The 17,329-nt window shown below is 51.0% G+C and overlaps 2 protein-coding genes across 11 annotated transcripts; both read right to left on the bottom strand.

The window, feature by feature from the left end:
• Nucleotides 1-2: 2 nt before the first annotated feature.
• ARHGEF25 (Rho guanine nucleotide exchange factor 25) lies at nt 3-9,923 on the bottom strand. 6 transcript variants are annotated; one of them, XM_072655189.1, is made up of 17 exons: nt 9,585-9,923; nt 9,184-9,298; nt 6,511-6,725; nt 6,277-6,372; nt 6,092-6,183; nt 5,819-5,885; nt 5,487-5,590; nt 5,219-5,288; nt 5,018-5,107; nt 4,848-4,940; nt 4,652-4,702; nt 4,368-4,445; nt 3,858-4,058; nt 3,422-3,602; nt 2,875-3,083; nt 2,022-2,114; nt 3-83 (listed from the first exon to the last, which is right to left on the bottom strand). In XM_072655189.1, the coding sequence occupies exons 1-16, from the start codon at nt 9,681-9,683 to the stop codon at nt 2,046-2,048; spliced, it is 1,830 nt and encodes a 609-aa protein (XP_072511290.1). In that variant the 5' UTR covers nt 9,684-9,923; the 3' UTR covers nt 3-83; nt 2,022-2,045. The 6 variants fall into 6 exon arrangements, with proteins under 6 accessions (XP_072511290.1, XP_072511289.1, XP_072511288.1 ...); XM_072655188.1 differs by lacking the exon at nt 3-83 and adding an exon at nt 98-1,386; XM_072655187.1 differs by lacking the exon at nt 3-83 and having other exon boundaries at nt 1,681-2,114.
• A 135-nt stretch (nt 9,924-10,058) lies between these two features.
• Nucleotides 10,059-16,068, bottom strand: DTX3 (deltex E3 ubiquitin ligase 3). Of its 5 annotated transcripts, none has more exons than XM_072655198.1 (6): nt 15,585-16,068; nt 14,649-14,703; nt 14,126-14,200; nt 12,569-13,317; nt 11,406-11,623; nt 10,059-10,852 (listed from the first exon to the last, which is right to left on the bottom strand). In XM_072655198.1, the coding sequence occupies exons 3-6, from the start codon at nt 14,136-14,138 to the stop codon at nt 10,777-10,779; spliced, it is 1,056 nt and encodes a 351-aa protein (XP_072511299.1). In that variant the 5' UTR covers nt 14,139-14,200; nt 14,649-14,703; nt 15,585-16,068; the 3' UTR covers nt 10,059-10,776. The 5 variants fall into 5 exon arrangements, with proteins under 5 accessions (XP_072511299.1, XP_072511302.1, XP_072511298.1 ...); XM_072655201.1 differs by having other exon boundaries at nt 12,569-13,298; nt 15,585-15,870; XM_072655197.1 differs by having other exon boundaries at nt 10,059-11,623.
• Nucleotides 16,069-17,329: the final 1,261 nt, after the last annotated feature.

The following is a 17,329-nucleotide window of genomic DNA, read 5'->3' as shown; positions in this document are numbered from 1 at the left end:
AAGGATAGAGGTCTCCAAGCATTAACTATCCTCCTTCTTCCTTTTTTTCTCTCTTTTCCTTGTGAGCCTTTTGAACAGGAACTCTGGGAAGAGAACAGTTCAGATATCGCATCCCCCCCATCCCATATCCCCACGCAACCGCAATATTTCCAAGAGGAAAAGGAGAGGAAAACGATTAGTCTGCCCCAAAATTCAGAGACAAAGGGACAGAGTACAGTTCAAAAGTCCTCCATTAATGCTACATAGCTGAGGTGGAGAATGGGGGGGGAGGGGGAGCAGGGTAGTTTATATACTAAATTCAATATGTTGGGGATAGATGCTAAAAGTATAGGTAATATGGTATGTATTTGTTTTTACTGACCCTGAGTCACTAGTTTGGGTAGTGTTTATTTTACTAATTTTAAATGTGACATTTAAGGAAGATGTTGTCCCCCAGAATACCTGATTCTGATTCTGATTTCTCCCTGCTTATATTTTGCTTTGGGGAAATGGGAATGGGGGAATTGCGGGGCACAAGAAGAGCTCTGAAGATAACCTTCAACCTTCTCTAAATCTGGACATTCTGATTCCTTTCTTGGTCCACCATAAACCCTTTTGGTCTTCCTGAACCCTAAAATTAGATTCATAATCTGACTTCTGCTCCACCCGATAACAGCCTCTGAAATTCCAAATCTCAAGAACCTTTAAGACCCCAGCCACTCACCCTCTGGCCCTCCAAGTCACTGACCCAAAAACCCTGGGGGTCGGGTGGAGCTAGGGCGGCCTCTCTTGGCTTCAATTCCTCCTATTGTTTCCCTTATTTCTTATCGGGCCCTGCGTCCTGTCCACCCTCCTCAAGACCCCTCCTCCCATTGTCAGCAGGAGGGGGGCATAAGGTCCAGACCCAAAGGGAGGCTCTGGCCCCTTGCCCACTCTGACCCCACAGCCCCTCCTACAAAGAATTCCATTGTCTGGTGAGGAAACACAGCCCCATGTGATGGAGCCCCCAGGGGACAGATGGACACAGTGGACACACAGACGAATACAGACCCAGGACCAGGGCAGTCAGACACACAATTCTGAGTCTCTTTCTCTCTGCCCCTAGTCTTTGGGTCTGGGAGATGAAGGAGTGGAGGCTCCTTCTGAACTTTTCAGAACTTCTCCTTGGACCCCAGGGCTGGGATGAAGCACCAGGAATTACAGCACCAAAAGTAAAACCACCGTCCAGGTTTCCTCTCCCCAAAGTCAGGAGCTGGGTGATGACTTAATGAGGACTTCTGAGGAAGGGGAAGAGGGCTTTCTCCCCAGAATTCTTCAATGATGGTGGTGAAAAACTCAATCCAAAACAGGTATATTTAGGATTTTTCCTCTTTAGCCTCTGGATGGTGGGTTATTTGAGTTTTTTAACTAGTTGGGAATGAGAGGGAAAGGAAAAGATGAGATGGGGATCACATGGGCTTGGAATTTCCAATGTAGAGGGTAAAGGAGAGGAAAGGAGAAGGTCAGTAACATATATAGCAAGACTTTAGGATTAAATCATTAGGATCCCTAATGACTGTTTAGTTCCATGTTTGGGGTGAGAAGTTCATGTGGAAAGCCCATTGATTCCAAACCCTTTGCCCCTTCCCCATCTCCAGACCCACCCCAAATGATTCTAGTGACTTCACTCCTGTACTTTTTCCCCACTCCCTCCATCCTCAATGATAGAGCAAAACATTTATTTTCAGGAAACAGACAAATCAAAATAAATCAATACATTCTATCCCCTGCCCCCTTATCCACCCACCCATACTTCTTCCTTTCTTGGGGCTTGAGTGATACATTACAGGTGGAGGAAAGTGGAGGGAATCTGTATCCCCAGAGTAGAGAAACAATCTTTATGTACTAGAAATCTTTCTTAAACTTGACACCATTCCCATCAGTTCCACACACCCCCAGCCCAGTCCTTTCCATTAAGCTGAAGAATGAGGGGAAATACTAGTTCAAAGACAGTGCCCAGGAGAGGGGCCTCATCCATCAAAACTCAATGGCAAGTTACCCACCCCCCAAAGATGAGAAGTCACCAGTCATAGCTCATCTTCATCCAGCTTGGCCAGCCGGGCCTGGCAGATAAGGTCCTCAGGTGCAGGAGGGGCCTGAGCAGTTAGCAAGGTCCAGAAGAAAGACAAGAGTTGAAGGGTAAGAAATTCAGAAACTGACACTCAAAAATTTATCAGAAATCTCTGACCCTTATTCTCACCTCCTGGCTCTGAACTTCTCGGGATATTCCTCCTGTTAGACACTCTAGACTCAGTAGCCCCATGAATGCCAATGCCTAACCCCAACCAACCAGATAATTGAGGGAAGTGGGCTTAAAATTAAGTCAGATTCTTATTGACTTGACTTGGAAGTGAAAAGAGTAGAAAGAGAAGGGTCAGGAAGGAAGAGAAGGATGTTGGAAGGGAATGGGGGAAGAAAATATTTATATAGACAAAGAGTGAAGGGAAAATTACTTCTCATACAATAACAGATGGGGTCACTTTATGGTTAAAAAAAATTCATACCCATTGTTTCTTTTGATTCTTACAGTAACCTTTTCATGTTGGTAAGGTCGGTTAGTCAGTTAACTAGAATTAATTAAGCACCTACTATGTGCCAAGCAGTGCTAAGCAGTGGAGACCTAAAGTCAAAACAGTCCCCGCTCTCAAACAGAGCACAGTCTAAGTATCAGTGTTATTATTCCAGTTTTACGAATGAAGAAACAAACTCAGAAAGCCAGGATTCTGGGTCCAGTGTGCTTCATACCATATTCTGCTGCCTCCTATATTATTTTTCATCCTACCTCTCTCCCTCCTAAGATCAGTCTCTCAATCTTCCCCATATCCCACCATTGTGGATGACATTCTCTTTCCATACCTGTTCATTCTGAGGCAGGTGGCTTTCAGCCACCCCCACTGGGGGCAGCAACAGGGAAGGGAGGGAGCCATTGATGGGTGTATGTGTGCTGATGGGGGCTCGGTCCCCAAGCCGGGATCGTCCAGGGCTTCCCCCCACAGACCCTCCTATTCTTCCCAAGCTGTTAGTCTGGCTTTCCCGTCGCTGGTATTCGATCGGTGACTGCAGTGCTGGGATAAGGAAAGGAACAAGGAAGATGGAATGGCAGTCATACTGGGCCCCTTCCCTGGGATCTCTGCTGTCCAAAACAAGAATTCACACGTATATAGTGCTCTAAGGTTTGCAAAACCCCATTCTTCAATGGTACTGGCTTCTCCACAAGGTTCATGTGGGAGTCTTGAGTTTTACAAAGTCAATTTGACTTTGTAATCTGTATCAGAGGGTCAGAAATTGGAGATGTACAGAAGTCAATCAAGACTTAGATCAGGAATTAGAGGTGGGAGATTATCAGGGAATTTGTAGGTTAGAGAACACAAGGATGCCTCAGGTTGTTGTAGTGGGCTCTTACCATTCAGGAAATTCCTCTGACTTTCCAGGATCTGGGCTATATGCTGAGTCCAGGCCTCACTGATTGTTGGATCCGAAGCCTGTAGAATGTAGCGCTGGACACCACCCTCTGGCCCTCTTGAAGTCAAGGTGAACCGACAGGGATCTCCTTGAGTGTTCTTCTCCAGGCCCAGACAGCTGACCTGAAGTGGTGCATGTGCATAAGAAGGAAAACAAGTCAGATGCTTCTAGAGTTTCCCCAATTTCCCAAGTCCTGTTTTCTAACACTGACTCTATCCTCCATGCCCTCCTAGAAACTCTCCAATGAACCCAAACTCTGGAAACCCTTTCCCAGGGTTCTTTCCACTATTTACCAGGCCCACCCTCAAGTCATCCCAGAGTCCCTCCCATCTCCATCCCCCCCCACACACACACACTTTCCAGCCTCCCCCCCTTACCTTAATGCTGTTCTTATAGACGTATCCAGGTTGTGTCCCACCCCTAACCCCTCCCCCTAGGGCCTCGCTGAAGATGACGATTTGTTCAAAGAGGAAGACTCGTCTCTCTCGACCCCGGGCAGGAAGCAGTCCCCCTGCTTCAGGTTCAGTAACCCAGAATGTGTCCTGACCCAGGAGCTTCCCCTGGGTCGTCAACTTGCCCTAAGGCCAGAAGGGAAACAGTCATGATCATCATGAGAAGATTAGAAGATAGGAACTCTGGTCAGAAAAGGCTAGGAGGGAGAAAGGGAGTGGGACAGAAACCCCTGCCGGGACTGCCTAGGAACAGCTGCCTGCTCTCGCTCTCTCTCTCTCTCTCTCTCTCTCTCTCTCTCTCTCTCTCTCTCATTCTCTCTCCCTCCAATTTGGGGATCTAACTCTTCCCACAGGGATCACCAGACTGTAAAGGTCCCATACCAAATGATCCAACTACATGCAAAGTTCCTCTAGGTTTCCACCTCCTTCTCGTACCTCAAAGCCTCGAAGTCGCCCCAGACTCATCATGTCATTGCAGCGTTTGGGCACAAAGCACATGACCTCTACTGCATGCTGAGACAGAAAGAATTGAAGAAATACAGTTAGAAGTAGAGGGGGAGACAAATTCTCCCTTCCTACTCTTGCTTCCTTCTTTTATCGAATTTCCCTAAAATGTTCTCTCCCCAAACTAACCCTTAAATGGGTCCCTCCCTAAAGGGAATGGAATTGGTCCACTGAAGTTTGAAAAGGAGAGAAGACTAGATGTGAGGTCTCCTTACCTCAAGCTCTTCAGTATTCTTCTTGGCTTTGCTATAATATTTGAGGAAATCCTGAGACATGTAGAAGAAACAGAGAAATATTCTGATTTACAGATTTCCCAAACATCCTGAGGGGAGGACAACTGGGAGTTCTAAAGGAAAGACCTAGCAGGTAGTATAGAGGAAGAGTAGGTTTATATGGGCAAGAAGCTCTGACCTTGAGTAACAGCTGGTATTGCATGATTCTCTGTACAGGTTTGATGAGAAGGTCATTAAGCTGAAGACGGTGACCAAGCTGCTGACGAAGCTCCTACAAAGGGAGAGAAAAGAGGATTTAGTTGGGCTCCTATGTTGGACCCTGGCCCACCAGTAACTCTGAACACTGACCTCAAAGTAGCTATCTCCAAATTCAGACATGACATGTTCAGACTTGGGTTTGTTCTGGCAGTAAATAACATACATGTGTAGCCTTCTCTCCTGAAGAAGTTTGGAGAAATCATGGATGAGGGCAGCCCTCTGACCCTAATATATACAGAGGCTTAATCCATCCCCAAACTGAGGCCCCATGAGTAACCCTGACCAACTCACATGCTTAATGAAGAGCTGGGCCAGCCAATCAGGATCCTGAAGACATTTTTGTAGTTCTTGAAGGAAGTAACTGGAGTTGGTCAAAGAAAAGGGGAAAGAAGGTCAGAATGGGGTCTGCTTGATCCTCTTAACCCAAATCTTATGATTTCTTTGATCTGTTTAATTTTCCCCCTCCTCCATAACTGTTGTGCCCCCTTTCATCACCCCCCTCTTTTCCTTTCACCCTTTTCCCCTCCATTTCCCATCCTCTTGATGCCAGCATTCTTACTCTCGGTGCCATTCATAGATTTGCTGGATATTCCCAAACACAATCCTGTCTCGACCTCGCAGATTTTCAGGGATGCCCTGGGCTGTCATGGTTGCCATGTAGCCCTGGTAGGAAAGCAGAATGTGAGGACAAGAAAATGCTATTGGAAGGAGTACCACTAGAGAGACCTAGGCATGAAGGAGTAGAAATGGGAGAAACCTAGTCCTGAGAAAAGGACCCATGCAACTTTTAGAAACTAGTGTAGAGATTTCTAGCTCTAGACAGAAGGAGCGGCAGCTGTGCAGGGGCAGGAGGGTAGGGATGGGGGATAAGGGTGGGGTAGAGGAAGCTACCTCCACAATCTGTCCCAAGTCCTCCACGTACATTTTTTCGGTTTCCACCAGTTCACCCAGGACATACCTAGGAGGAGAGCATCCCTCCTTAGGGTCAATGGACTCCCTTCATTCAGCAACCACTCCTTTCTGGGACTTTGTGACCCCTCTCCCTGAACACCCTAGCGAGGGTGGGGGGCTCTCTCATGTCCGACACAATGCTTGTGGGAGGTTCTCTAAATGCTTGAAGAGGATTCATTTGGTTGTCATTTGAAGCACAAGAGCGGCACTTACATACTCCTGTCCAATGCCCTCTTCCTTTTTTCTTCCTCACTTTCTGTAGTTTGAGTGGGAGTCTCCTCAGTGGGCTGGGAAGTTGTACTTTCCTGAAAGAGTACAGAAAAGAATGACCTTCAGCAGGATGGCCAGGAAACCTTAATGCTGCTTCAGCATCCACCTTAATACCCTTTTCATGATACCTGGGTCCTGTCTCCAGGTCCCTCCAATAAAGTGGTCAGTAAGGTCAATTCTGGTAATTCCTCCCCTGAGGCTAGAGTTGACTCCCGAATCCATCCCTGGATATCAGAAGTCAGACATGGGTCAGCTACAATAAATATGCTCCCCTTCCTGACAGTGGGCCCCTAACCCTTGCCCTCCAGTCAATATTTAATATTGCCCTATGTTTGATGTTCCAGAGGGCTCCTCTTGCTCACCTGACATGATCCTGCCTGGTCATTGTCTGTCTCAGTTTCCACACTGAGGCAGTGTCTAGAGTGGTCCAACCACCGCCTCAAGCCACTGATAGGCCCTGGAGGTCCAGGGGAGCAGGGACCAGAGCTGAATCCAGAACTAGGGACAGAAGTGGGGGCCAGGACAGAGGCAACAGAAGCAGAGACACTGCCTTCACTGCCAGCAATGGAATAGGACTCTGGGAGAGTGGAGGTGGAAAGTTTAGTTAGGACTTCTAGGAGAAACCACAAAACATCTTTCCCACTATAGCCAATTCTTTCCCCCAGTGCCCCAAGACCTACTGTCTCAGTCTGAATTGGCTGGGGATAAAACAATCTTACTGGTCTTCACAAGAGGGAAAAGGAGAAGGTAACTATAGTGACTTCCCCTCCCCCACCTCAAGAGACAGAAATATCCAGGAGAGACTCCAGACACTTTGTTCCCCACTCCCAGATCCCTAGGGGCTCCCTCACACTTTCAGTTTGGTATGGTTTGTGGATGTAGTGGGGCAAACCACCAACTGGAACTAAGATCTGGGGATGGCCATCTGCCTTTCCCTCCATGATGGGTACAGACCATTCCCTGAGAAACAGGGGTAGGGAACAGAGCTAAGAACCATCTGCCACCCCCAGAACGCTTCCCCCATTGGCTTCAATCACTATAAAAAGAAATAATTTCTGTACCCCTTGTTCCTCCCTCCACCCCCCCCCCATTAGTTTACTACAATAGACAGAGAAGGGCAAGGAAAGAAAGCTTAATATGATAGGAGATCTGTCGCTAGTGAATCAGGGTATATGATCAGATATAAAAATCTAGATTTCTTCATTGCCTGCCTTTTCTCTACCCAGACCTGAGTCACATTCGGGACAGCAGGGCTTTGAGTTTGATTGAATGCTTTTTGGGGTGGGGGGGAATAGTGAGAAGATGGGAATGGTACAGGGCCCTGGAAGAAACCTGAACAGGGTGTTTCTCTCATATCCACCGTTTCTCGGAGACACATAAAAACAGTCACTGACCCCCTCCTTGTCCCTTTCCCCAGTTTCTTGAATTTAGAATCAAAATATTTAGAGAGATCATTTTCCAAGTTCACTTTTCTGGGAGATGTACTGACAGCCTCCAATTAGTGGGTTAGGGGAGAAAAGGACCCTGGCTCTCAAGTTCTCCTCCCATACACATTAATTAACCTTCCCCCCTTTCAAGGCTCCCACCCCCAAATACTGAGTCCCACACTCACCGCGACCCCCCCGGGAGAAACAGCAGCCGCATTTTGCCAACACTTTGCGGATCACGTGGGGACAGGCACAACGACCCCCCCGATGATCCTCCCGCATGGCTCCGGGGCCCCCCCAGACCCCCCACCCGGGCCGGCCATGCAGAGGGAATCACGGGGGGCGGAGCGGGAACGGCTCCGAGCGCACACCCCCCTCCCTCCCACCCAGGTCTGGGCTGGGAGAGGGGGGAGGGAAAGGATGGCGGCGGGGATGTCTAGGGGTGGATAGAAATCTTATCTGAAGGAGGGACAGGGGGTCTAGCAAAGGGGCAGCACAGGGCAGGAATGCCGAGGCGGATGAAGAGGGGCTCCAGAGCCCTATCAGTCCCGGGGTCCGTGTGTCCAATTGTCCAGTCCGGGTGGGGCCTGGGCCGGGATGCGGCTGAAGCTCCAGCTCTGTCTCTGGGGTCGCTTGGGGATGGGGGCGGGGGAGTAGGATGGGTGCGTGAAAGATAGGGTGGGGAAAAGTCCCTGGGCTGGGGCTGGGATATGTGGGGGTGGCAGCGTTGGGGAGATACTGGCGCTGCGCGGGGTCTGGGCCGAGCGGAGAGCTGAATTGCAGGCCGAGCCTCTATGCAGCGGAGGGGAGGAGGGGAGGAGTTTATCTGATCCTAGCTCCGCCCTCTCCCGCTCCATCCCCACCTCCAGTTAGTCCCCAGTTCCTCTCTCCCACAGGCTCCCCCAAGTTGGAACCCTATGTCCTCAGTTTCTCCATCCCTCCCTCCACTGCCTCGCCCCCTAATCCTCATCCTCCTTCCTCCGTCTTCTGTCTTTAGAGGGCTGAGTGGTGGGACTTTGGTGACTGGGCTAGTGCCCGCTATTCCCCCCTAGTCCTCAGTGCCAAAGAACAGGAGTCCAGTAGACAGATAAAGCTTGAAATTGTGTGTGGGCGTGATGCGGAGGGAGGCGTAGGGTGTGGGAGTGGAGGTAGAGATGGGGACGGAAAGAGATGTCATCCTCTACCTAGACCCTCATTCCGGGAGGCTCAGACGTAGACGGATTCTCTCGAGTGGGCTGTGTGCGTGGACGCTCTATTCAGGTGCCCGTCCCTCTCTCTCTAATTCTCCCCCTCCCTTCCCTTCAGCACCCAGGACTCCGGCAGCAGCTAATCACCAATTAAGGAGAAGTTCTAGAGCCCTGGGCTGGCTGGGGACCAGGGGTGGGGCGTAAGGGCGGCTACTCAGCCTGGCGATGGGGTATAGGGGCTAGATAGGATAGAGGTCGGACAAGAAGGAAAATGTGGGATAGTTGGTGCAATTAAATGAATTTCAAGCAAATAAGATGCAAAACACTATGTAAATAAGCAAGGATTATTGTTTGAATTCACCGCTTAGCCCAAGGTGCCTCTCTACGATGTCTTTTCTCCCACCTAAACCCAGCTTCTTACCAAGCTCCCGAGTCGGTGCGGAGGCCGCAGTTTCTACCTCCCCTCTCTTATCCCACTTCGTACTTTTAGCCTCAGTTTCCCTTTCCCCCAGCCTCAGGAGGCTCCTGCTGGGGGACTGTAAGGACAGAGGGTCAGTGAGGAGCCGCAATTCTCCTACATCTAGCCCTGACCACCCCTTTCCCGGATTGTGACACGTCCCCATGGAGCGAGCAATATCCGTCGCTAGGCTGGAGTGAGAGCAGATACCACCCCAAGGAGTTGCTTTAGACCTTATTACTATTACAAGGCTTCACAAGTTCCTATCACTATGAGCTGGGTTGTTGTTCGGTAGGGGGAGACGCGGTGTGCAGCCTCAGAGACCCTTACCCCTAACCCAACCCACCGTGGTCCCCCTTCCTTACCCCCTCAGGCTCTGGCAGGGCGCATGCGCGCAGCATGCCCCCCATCGCCCCCAGCATCCGGTCAGTGCGGCCCGAGGTGGGGCGATCTGGGGGCTTCATGGTGGACTTAGACTTCGTTCGTAGCTCAGGGCGGAGGGCACACGGAGCCTAGGGGGCCTGAGGCGCTGTGTCCGTGAAGTTGCCGCTGCTTGAATCCTCCCCTAGTCCTCGGGCTCCGCCCCACTCCCACCCCAACTCAAACCCCAGCAGGACTGGTAGGATCGCCTCTTTCCCCATAATCCCACCCCCACTCAATACAACTCACAAAGGAAAAATGCAGACCAAAGTGCTCCAAAGTGTTAGGATCAATAAGTCAACCTTATTCCCTCAATTCTCCAAAAGTCTAGAGGGCTGGGTAAAGGATCCAGGAGTTCCTGTCTTCCTTCATCCCCCAGACACACCTCTGTTCAGGGACCTTCCTCTCCACTGCCCATCCAGAGTTGCGTTGCATATTTTATTTTTATTAAATCAAAAGCTAGTCTGGTGGCAGTTCCAAACTGGGTAAAGGTAGAGGAAAGGGGGAAAAAGACTGACCGATGGAAAGACAGAGACACAAAGAGGGGACAAGATGAGTGTGTAGGGGCTTGATGAATACACAGAGCAGGCTCCATTTGGCGTGGGGGTGTTGTATCAGCCTCCAATCCCTCCCCTCTGCTACACACACCAAGTTCATTGCCAAGTACAGTTTTATGTGTGTGTGGTTCGGGTTGGGAGGTAAAGAGACACTCCTCCATTCCTTTTCCGGAGAGGTCTCCTAAGGAGCATGTTTCAGAAAGATCCAAAGTGGATAGGATGGGGTATGGGTGGGTACATGGGGCAGTGGGGTTTAGGGTATGTACATGGGAGGGGCAGAGGGAGGGAGAGCATGGATAGAACCCTTGTAGGTTAACCCCAAACAGATGGTGAGATCTGGGTTGGGGTGGGGGGTGGGAATCACATCACACTGAAATACATGGTGAAAGTGGGGGACAGAAGAGTCAGGAGGCTGTACCCTCCCATCCAAGGCTCCCTCCAGAACAGAAACACCTCCTGAGCACTGGAGATAAGACGGAGAGGAGTGATTAAAGACATCAGTTGACAGGTTGGAGGAGGTAATGAATCCTCCGTAGGGGAGGGTGTTTGGGGAAGAGGGGGCAAAGGAAGGGAATATCCTTTAATCATCTGTTATGCCCTTGGCTCTCAGTTCCTCTTGCACCCTGGTCAGGTAGGTGGGATCCGGGTACCCAAATCTAGAAACAAAGAGAGACGGAGGAAGCATGTTAAACATATTGTTCCTTTAGCCCCCATGCCCACCCCTTCCTGTTTACCCTCTAGAAATACCAGACCATGCCTCCCCCCTCCCTCTGACCAGGTTGTCTCATATCCCGGGGAAGGATGGGTCCAATTAGTTTTGTGGACTAAGTACCCCAGGACCAGGCTGTCTGTGTGTGTGTGTGTGTGTGTGTGTGTGTGTGTGTGTGTGTGGGTATTTGCATGTGTGTGTGTGTGTGTGTGTATGTGTGTGTGTGTGTGTGTAAGAGGCATGGAGAAGTTTTTAAAAAATGGAGAACTATACAATAGGGGGTGGAGATGAGGAATGGGGGGGGGAAGGAGGGAATCTGTGATTAGGGAAGGGAAACGTTGTGAAGCCAAAGGAGGTCTAAGTTGAATATAGCTGGGGAGAGGTCCAAGGGGCGGGTACAGAAGAACTACATATTTAGGAAGGTTCCCAGGGCAAGGGTTGAGGGCCACATCATGGCAGTGGGGGTCAGGAGAGAGAGAGGAATTGGAGAGGTGTCGCACAGCTGGGGTCCCCCAGTGCAGCTGGTCTTGTGGTGGATGTCGTTCCAAGTGATGACATTTGGTCTCCCCGTGGTCATGGAAGTGCCAATGGTGAAGGTGAGACGCTGGTCAAAAGCCTTTCGGAACAGAGTCAGCACCTTGTTGCCCTCGGGGCAGTCTGGGAGGTAGGCCACCCGTGTGGTGCCAGGATACCGAACGCCAGGGTTTGGGTGCTCGGCCTGGGAGGATGGGGGAGTGGTGGGGCAGTCAGTGGATGGATACCCTAGAGGCCCATGCCGATGACTAACAGTCATCCTGGTCATCTCTCTGTTGGTGTGCTCCCAGTTCACACATAGGGGAACGTGCTGAAAGATTTCTAGAGAAGGAGATACCCTGGTCACCCATCAGAGGGCTGGTCCAACCAACAATTCTTATATTTGAAAAGTTTTTCCTACTATCTAACTCTAACCACCCATATTTCAGCTGGGCACAATTTTCCTTTTGATTGGTTCTGAGTTGGATTGAAGTGGAGTAGTCTTCCAGAGAAGTGAGGACTCTCAGCCTTCTCTTTCTAATGTCTTCAACCTTCTACCAGGGACTTTATTACTTATCACTTTCAGCATTTCTCTAACTCTTACCCAGATTGTTCACACTCTTATGAAAACCAAAACTGGACGCTACCTTAGGCATAACTTTCTAACAATGAGGCTCCCAGAATGACTTCTTGGCCCTCACCCATCACTCCTGTTCCTATCTTATATTGTCCCACTTTCTTCCCTCTTTCAAACAGGCATGACAAAATAATTGTCCCTCTTTATAGTCCTCTAAGATTTGGGGATCTCTTTCTAGAGGCCTTCACCTGACCAACTTTCTTTCCCCCATCCCTTACCAACAATTCACCTCTAGCAATTCCTGCCCTAGTGAACACTTCCAGATTTATCATGTCAACATTAGCTAGTTCCTTTCCTTATTCTTAATGGACTTTAGCTGGCTTTGTAGGACATCCCCCACCCCTGGACAATGATCAGACAGTCATAATGTATGAAAATAACACAGCCAAACATATTCAGTATGTCAAATCATTGGTTAGCTCTTTTCCCTATTCCTATGATAGAAGGGGTGAGTCAAATCAGTGAATTAGCTTGGGAGAGGCCAAAAGGGGAGAAAAAAGCATGTGATCTTACCCCTTGGACGCCAGGTGGGAAGACGTACTGGATGACAATGGTTCCATATTTCTCATAGCTAGGCAGCAGGAGGCTGGCATCCTTGGAGACCAGCATTCGCCCATTCTGGGGCTGGTTGCCTACCAGCTGCCCATAGAAACGACCACACATGGGGCAGGCCTTCTTCACCTGCAATGCCCGGGTAATGCAGCCTTCACAGAATGAGTGTCGGCACTTTTCCAGTGTCTTGGCATTCTGGATCTCCCCCAAGCAAATGGGACAAGTGCTCTCCTGCTCTTCCGCCTCCTCTCGTAGGCGGGGCGGAGGAGGTGGGGGCAAAGGAGGTGGAGGAGGTAAGGGGGCTCTGGCCCCCAGGGGCAGCAGTGGAGCAGCCCGGAGAGGAGGGGGCCCTGGGCGGTGCAGCTCTGGATGCTCACTCCCACCCCCCAATGACAGGCAGCCCATCAACTCCCCCTGCCTTTGTGCCTTCTTCAGCTCCTTCTCTGCCTCCTTCAGCAGCCCCTTGAGAGCCTTTCTAGCAAGGTAGAGGCTATTGGGAGGGGCTGGGTGGGGGCCCTGGGGAGCAAGCTGGAGAACATAGATGTCCGACGTCTCTCCATCGATGAGGATGGATATTCGGTGTTCATCCCGAAGCCGGGCCAGTCGCCCTGGTGTTTCCTTGCTCAGGAAGTCCCACACTGGCTTTGAGACCGTCACCTTGTTCTTGCAGCTGCCCCCACAGGCCGCCATCCTGGACAGGACGAACGACACTGCCCCAGAATGAAAGGGCTTCAGGATAGGGTCTATTTGCCAAATACCAGTGCCTCTACTCTCAGTTCCCACTACCTACGTGAGATTAGCATTAGCCCCATTCCAAAGCCCAACCCAATACCACCTCTCACCAAAGAAGTACCCATTTTATTTTAATCTCCAAAGTTCAGCATCCCTTCCATTCTACTGCATTCTAACCAAAGTTCTCCCAGTAAAGACTAGGGTAATTCCTCAAGATGAAAGATTATATTGCAATGTAAGGAAAGTTGCTTCAAGGTACAATGGCCTTCTCATTTTCATTCAATCCCAAACCCAAGGCATAGTATCTCTTCCTGGTCCCCCCTCCCACAACTCCCAGCAGTCTTATAGGGTCTTCTTTCAGAATGGGAGATTCAATTGATTTATTACCATTTAAACCAAACATATGAATTGATCCCACTTTCCCCTATAGTTACACTGATTACCTTTTTCCCTGTCCAGGGTAAAGTCATGTACCCTGGCAGGGAGGCTTCCCAGCCTGGCATATCCAGAATTGGCTTTCCTTTTCTCTCTCTATGTCCCTACTTATGGGCTAGAAATATCTGATCTAATGGTGGTGGTGGTGAGTCTCTCTGTCCAGAGTTGGGGAGAAAATAAGGGAACCTTCCTGGATACATCCTAACTCAGAGACCCTATGTACTTGAGCAGCCCTGGGAGTGGAAGAATTGGGATTTCTAGAGTCAAAGTTACTGAAGCACTGAAAACAAGATCCCTGGGGTAGGAACAGTGAGGGATGGGTAGGCATCAAATTACTTGGAGGACTGGTACCTGGAGAGCCCATGGACGATGGTGGCAGGAGGAATCCCGGAAGTTTCCACACTCAGCTGGACTTTGACCCCAACACTGGGTGAGGGCAATAGGGTTATAATAGAAATTGTTTCCTTACCTGTCCCTCCCTTTCTCCTCCCTCCTTGACACCAGCCAATTGCACCCGGCATCTCCCTTTCTCTTCCCCCACCCTTGGTATTCCATCCCCTTTCCAAAAGAAGCTTTGTGGAGACTGAAACTTCAATACTCCAGCTTCAAACCTCTTTTCATCCCTAACACTATGACCTTACTTCAGGGGCCTTTTTCCTTCAGTGAAAAGATACGAGAAAAGAGGAATAACTGATATTGGAAAAGTCTCAAAAACTGATCTGTCAATTGTCTTAACCATTATCCTGCCCCCTTGCCCTCAGTTCAAACAGGTAGGAATTTCCTCTGTGTTCTTGCACTTCCACTGCTCTCACAATTCCTCCTGATTCCCAAATTGTATACCCTCAAGGCCTGCAAATCCTCCCTAAGGTCTAACCTTAATCACTCCTGCTTGCTGGCTGTTGAAGATGTGGACAAAGTGGTAGCAGACTCTATAACAAAAAAATATCCATAGTTCACTCTTACTAGTTTAAGACCAGGTATCTCATCTGTCCATCAGCATAGGCTATCATGGATGGGGAATATTCATACATGGGTCTAGTTCCTAGAAACTGGGGCATGCCCTTCGTGCTCACAGGTGTACTTCCTCAGGTCTCCATCTCTCATCCAGCTAGGAGGAGAACCTCGGGACTGAACTAGGGGTCAAGTTTAAATTCTGGCTAAATCAAACATTGACCCTCTCTGTTGGGAGAAAAGGCTGCCCTTGCCTGTGTCTCCATCCTATCCACCCCCCCCTCCACTTCCCATCCCCCTCCCAACCCCGAGGCTGTCTACCCCTAAGGGCTCTTAGCCCAAACCCTGGGGCAGGGTGGCTCCAGGCTGGGAGCCCTGTGACAGCGGAGGGCAACCCCGGACACTGGTTTGGCTAAGGAAATGTCGGGGGGAGGGAAGGGCCCGGCGGTCCGTGACCTACCGGGCCGGTCCCACCCCCCAGATTGGGGCGGGGCCAGCGAAGCTGCTGGAGTGGGCCCGGATCCCCGAGTCCCCATCGCCCCTTTCCCGAAGCCCTCACCCCGCGCCACACCGGGCCCTGACTGCCCCGGCGCACACACGGATACACACAGACCCCGCGCGCACACGCCCGGGCCCCCTCCCCGGCCCCGCAGCTGGCAGGCCCCGCCGAGGCCCCGCAGCACCCTCCCCAGCATCCATCCCCCCGACCCCGCAGCCCAGGGGAAGACGCCCGGCTGGGAAGCGGCCGCCGCGGGTGGGGAAAGGCGAGGGTCCCCGCGCTCCGGGGAGTCGGGTCCGAGGGGCGCGAGCCCGCGTCCGGGGGGCGCTGGGGGGAGGGGGGGCCGCCGGGCTCACCTACCTCCCGTCAGCGCCGCCATCGCCGGTCACATGACTGAGGCTGTTGCTGGGATGACGGTCCGGACCTTAGCAACGGGGTGGGGGGGAGAGGAGGGAGAGGGATGAAGATGGGGAGGGGGACCGGGGAGGGGGGACCTAAAGGAGGGGAGGCGGGGCCCACAGCAGCGGCCCCCTCCTCCAGATCGGAGGCGACAGTTGCCGCCTCTCGGGCTCCACCTCCAATCCCGGAGCGTCCTTCCTGCGCCTCCCCAGCCCTCCTTCCGTGAGGACGCTCCTGGGGGCGGGGAGAGAGGGAGGGAGGGAGCGAGGGCAGGGCAGGGAGGGGTGAGGGAGGGAGGGAGCGAGGGCAGGGCGGGGAGGGGTGAGGGAGGGAGGGAGCGAGGGAGGGAGGGAGCGAGGGCAGGGCGGGGAGGGGTGAGGGAGGGAGGGAGCGAGGGAGGGAGGGAGCGAGGGCAGGGCGGGGAGGGGTGAGGGAGGGAGGGAGCGAGGGAGGGAGGCTGGGAGGGAGCGAGGGCAGGGCTGGGGGAGGCGGTGAGGGAGGGAGAGGCGAGCCAGCCTGGGAGCCCGGGGAAGAAGCCCCCCCGCCCTCCTTCACCTGTGCCCCTCCCCAGCACCGCCTTCCACCTTTCTCACCTTTTTGCTTTCCCAGTCCACTGCGCGGCTGCCGGTGGGGGTGGACGGAGCCCGGGCAACCTCGGCTTTGTGGGAGTCGGGTTGGTCGAGCGAATCGACCTGGAAATTGGATGACCTGAGTTCAAGGGCCACCCGAGACCCCTCTGAGCTGTGTGGCCCAGGGCGAGTCACTGACTTCTCTGCCCCGGGTCTTGACAGGGAGATGATCTCGAAGATGCCCGTCGGCTCTCTGTCCTAGATTTATGAGATTGGGTGGAAGGAGCCCCCTTTCGACCATTTACCCACTTTTAGGATGTTCATTGCAGATGGAGCCACAGAAAATTGAAATGAAGGAATAATGGATATTAAAAATACGCCCCTGTTCTCCGTGTGACCTAGGATAAGCCATCTGACTTATCTGAGGCTCCGTTCTTTATGGGCAAAATGAATGGACTGGACTAGATGGCTGGTCCCTTTCAACTTTTTGAGTCTAAGATCCTGAAGTTGGGTGAAGGGAAGACACTCTTTATCATTTACCCATTTTAGCGTTCAGGCCAGACAGGAACGCAGGCAGAAAGGTGGAATAGATTAAGAGAATAATACACCCCTCAACCCCATTTCTATAGCATTTGGAAGTCTTATAAAGAGCTTCGCTCATATCCATTATTCAAGGTAGATGGTAAATTATTATTCCTCTTTTACAATGGAAAAGCCTAAGGAACAGAATTTTCAATTTCAGCAACTTTTCTATTTTTAGTATTTTATTTTTCAAAAAACAAAAATTTTACTTTTTTCCAAGAGATCTGACCTCTTCCACTTCTTTCCCCCTCCCCACTGAGAAGCAAGAAAAAAAAAAACCTGTTAAAAACATATATAATCCAGCAAAACAAATTCTCATATTAGACATGGTCAAAACCATTGCCTTAATTTGCATTCTGAGTCCTCTCTGCTAGGAAATGGGTAGCAGATTTCATCTACAATTCTCTGTAATCATGGTGGGTCATGGTTTTGATCAGAATTCCTGAGTCTCTCAACATCAGAATTCTTAAGTCTTTATGTTAGTGTTCTCCTGGTCCTACTCAAGGAAGAGTCTTTTTCACGGCCACTCAGTTAGTAAACATCTACCTGGGGAAT

This window comes from Notamacropus eugenii, chromosome 3 (assembly GCF_028372415.1).
Source record: "Notamacropus eugenii isolate mMacEug1 chromosome 3, mMacEug1.pri_v2, whole genome shotgun sequence".
Taxonomy (NCBI): Eukaryota; Metazoa; Chordata; class Mammalia; order Diprotodontia; family Macropodidae; genus Notamacropus; species Notamacropus eugenii.
The sequence above is the reverse complement of the archived record's forward strand: the minus strand, read 5'-3'. Positions and strand labels throughout refer to the sequence as shown.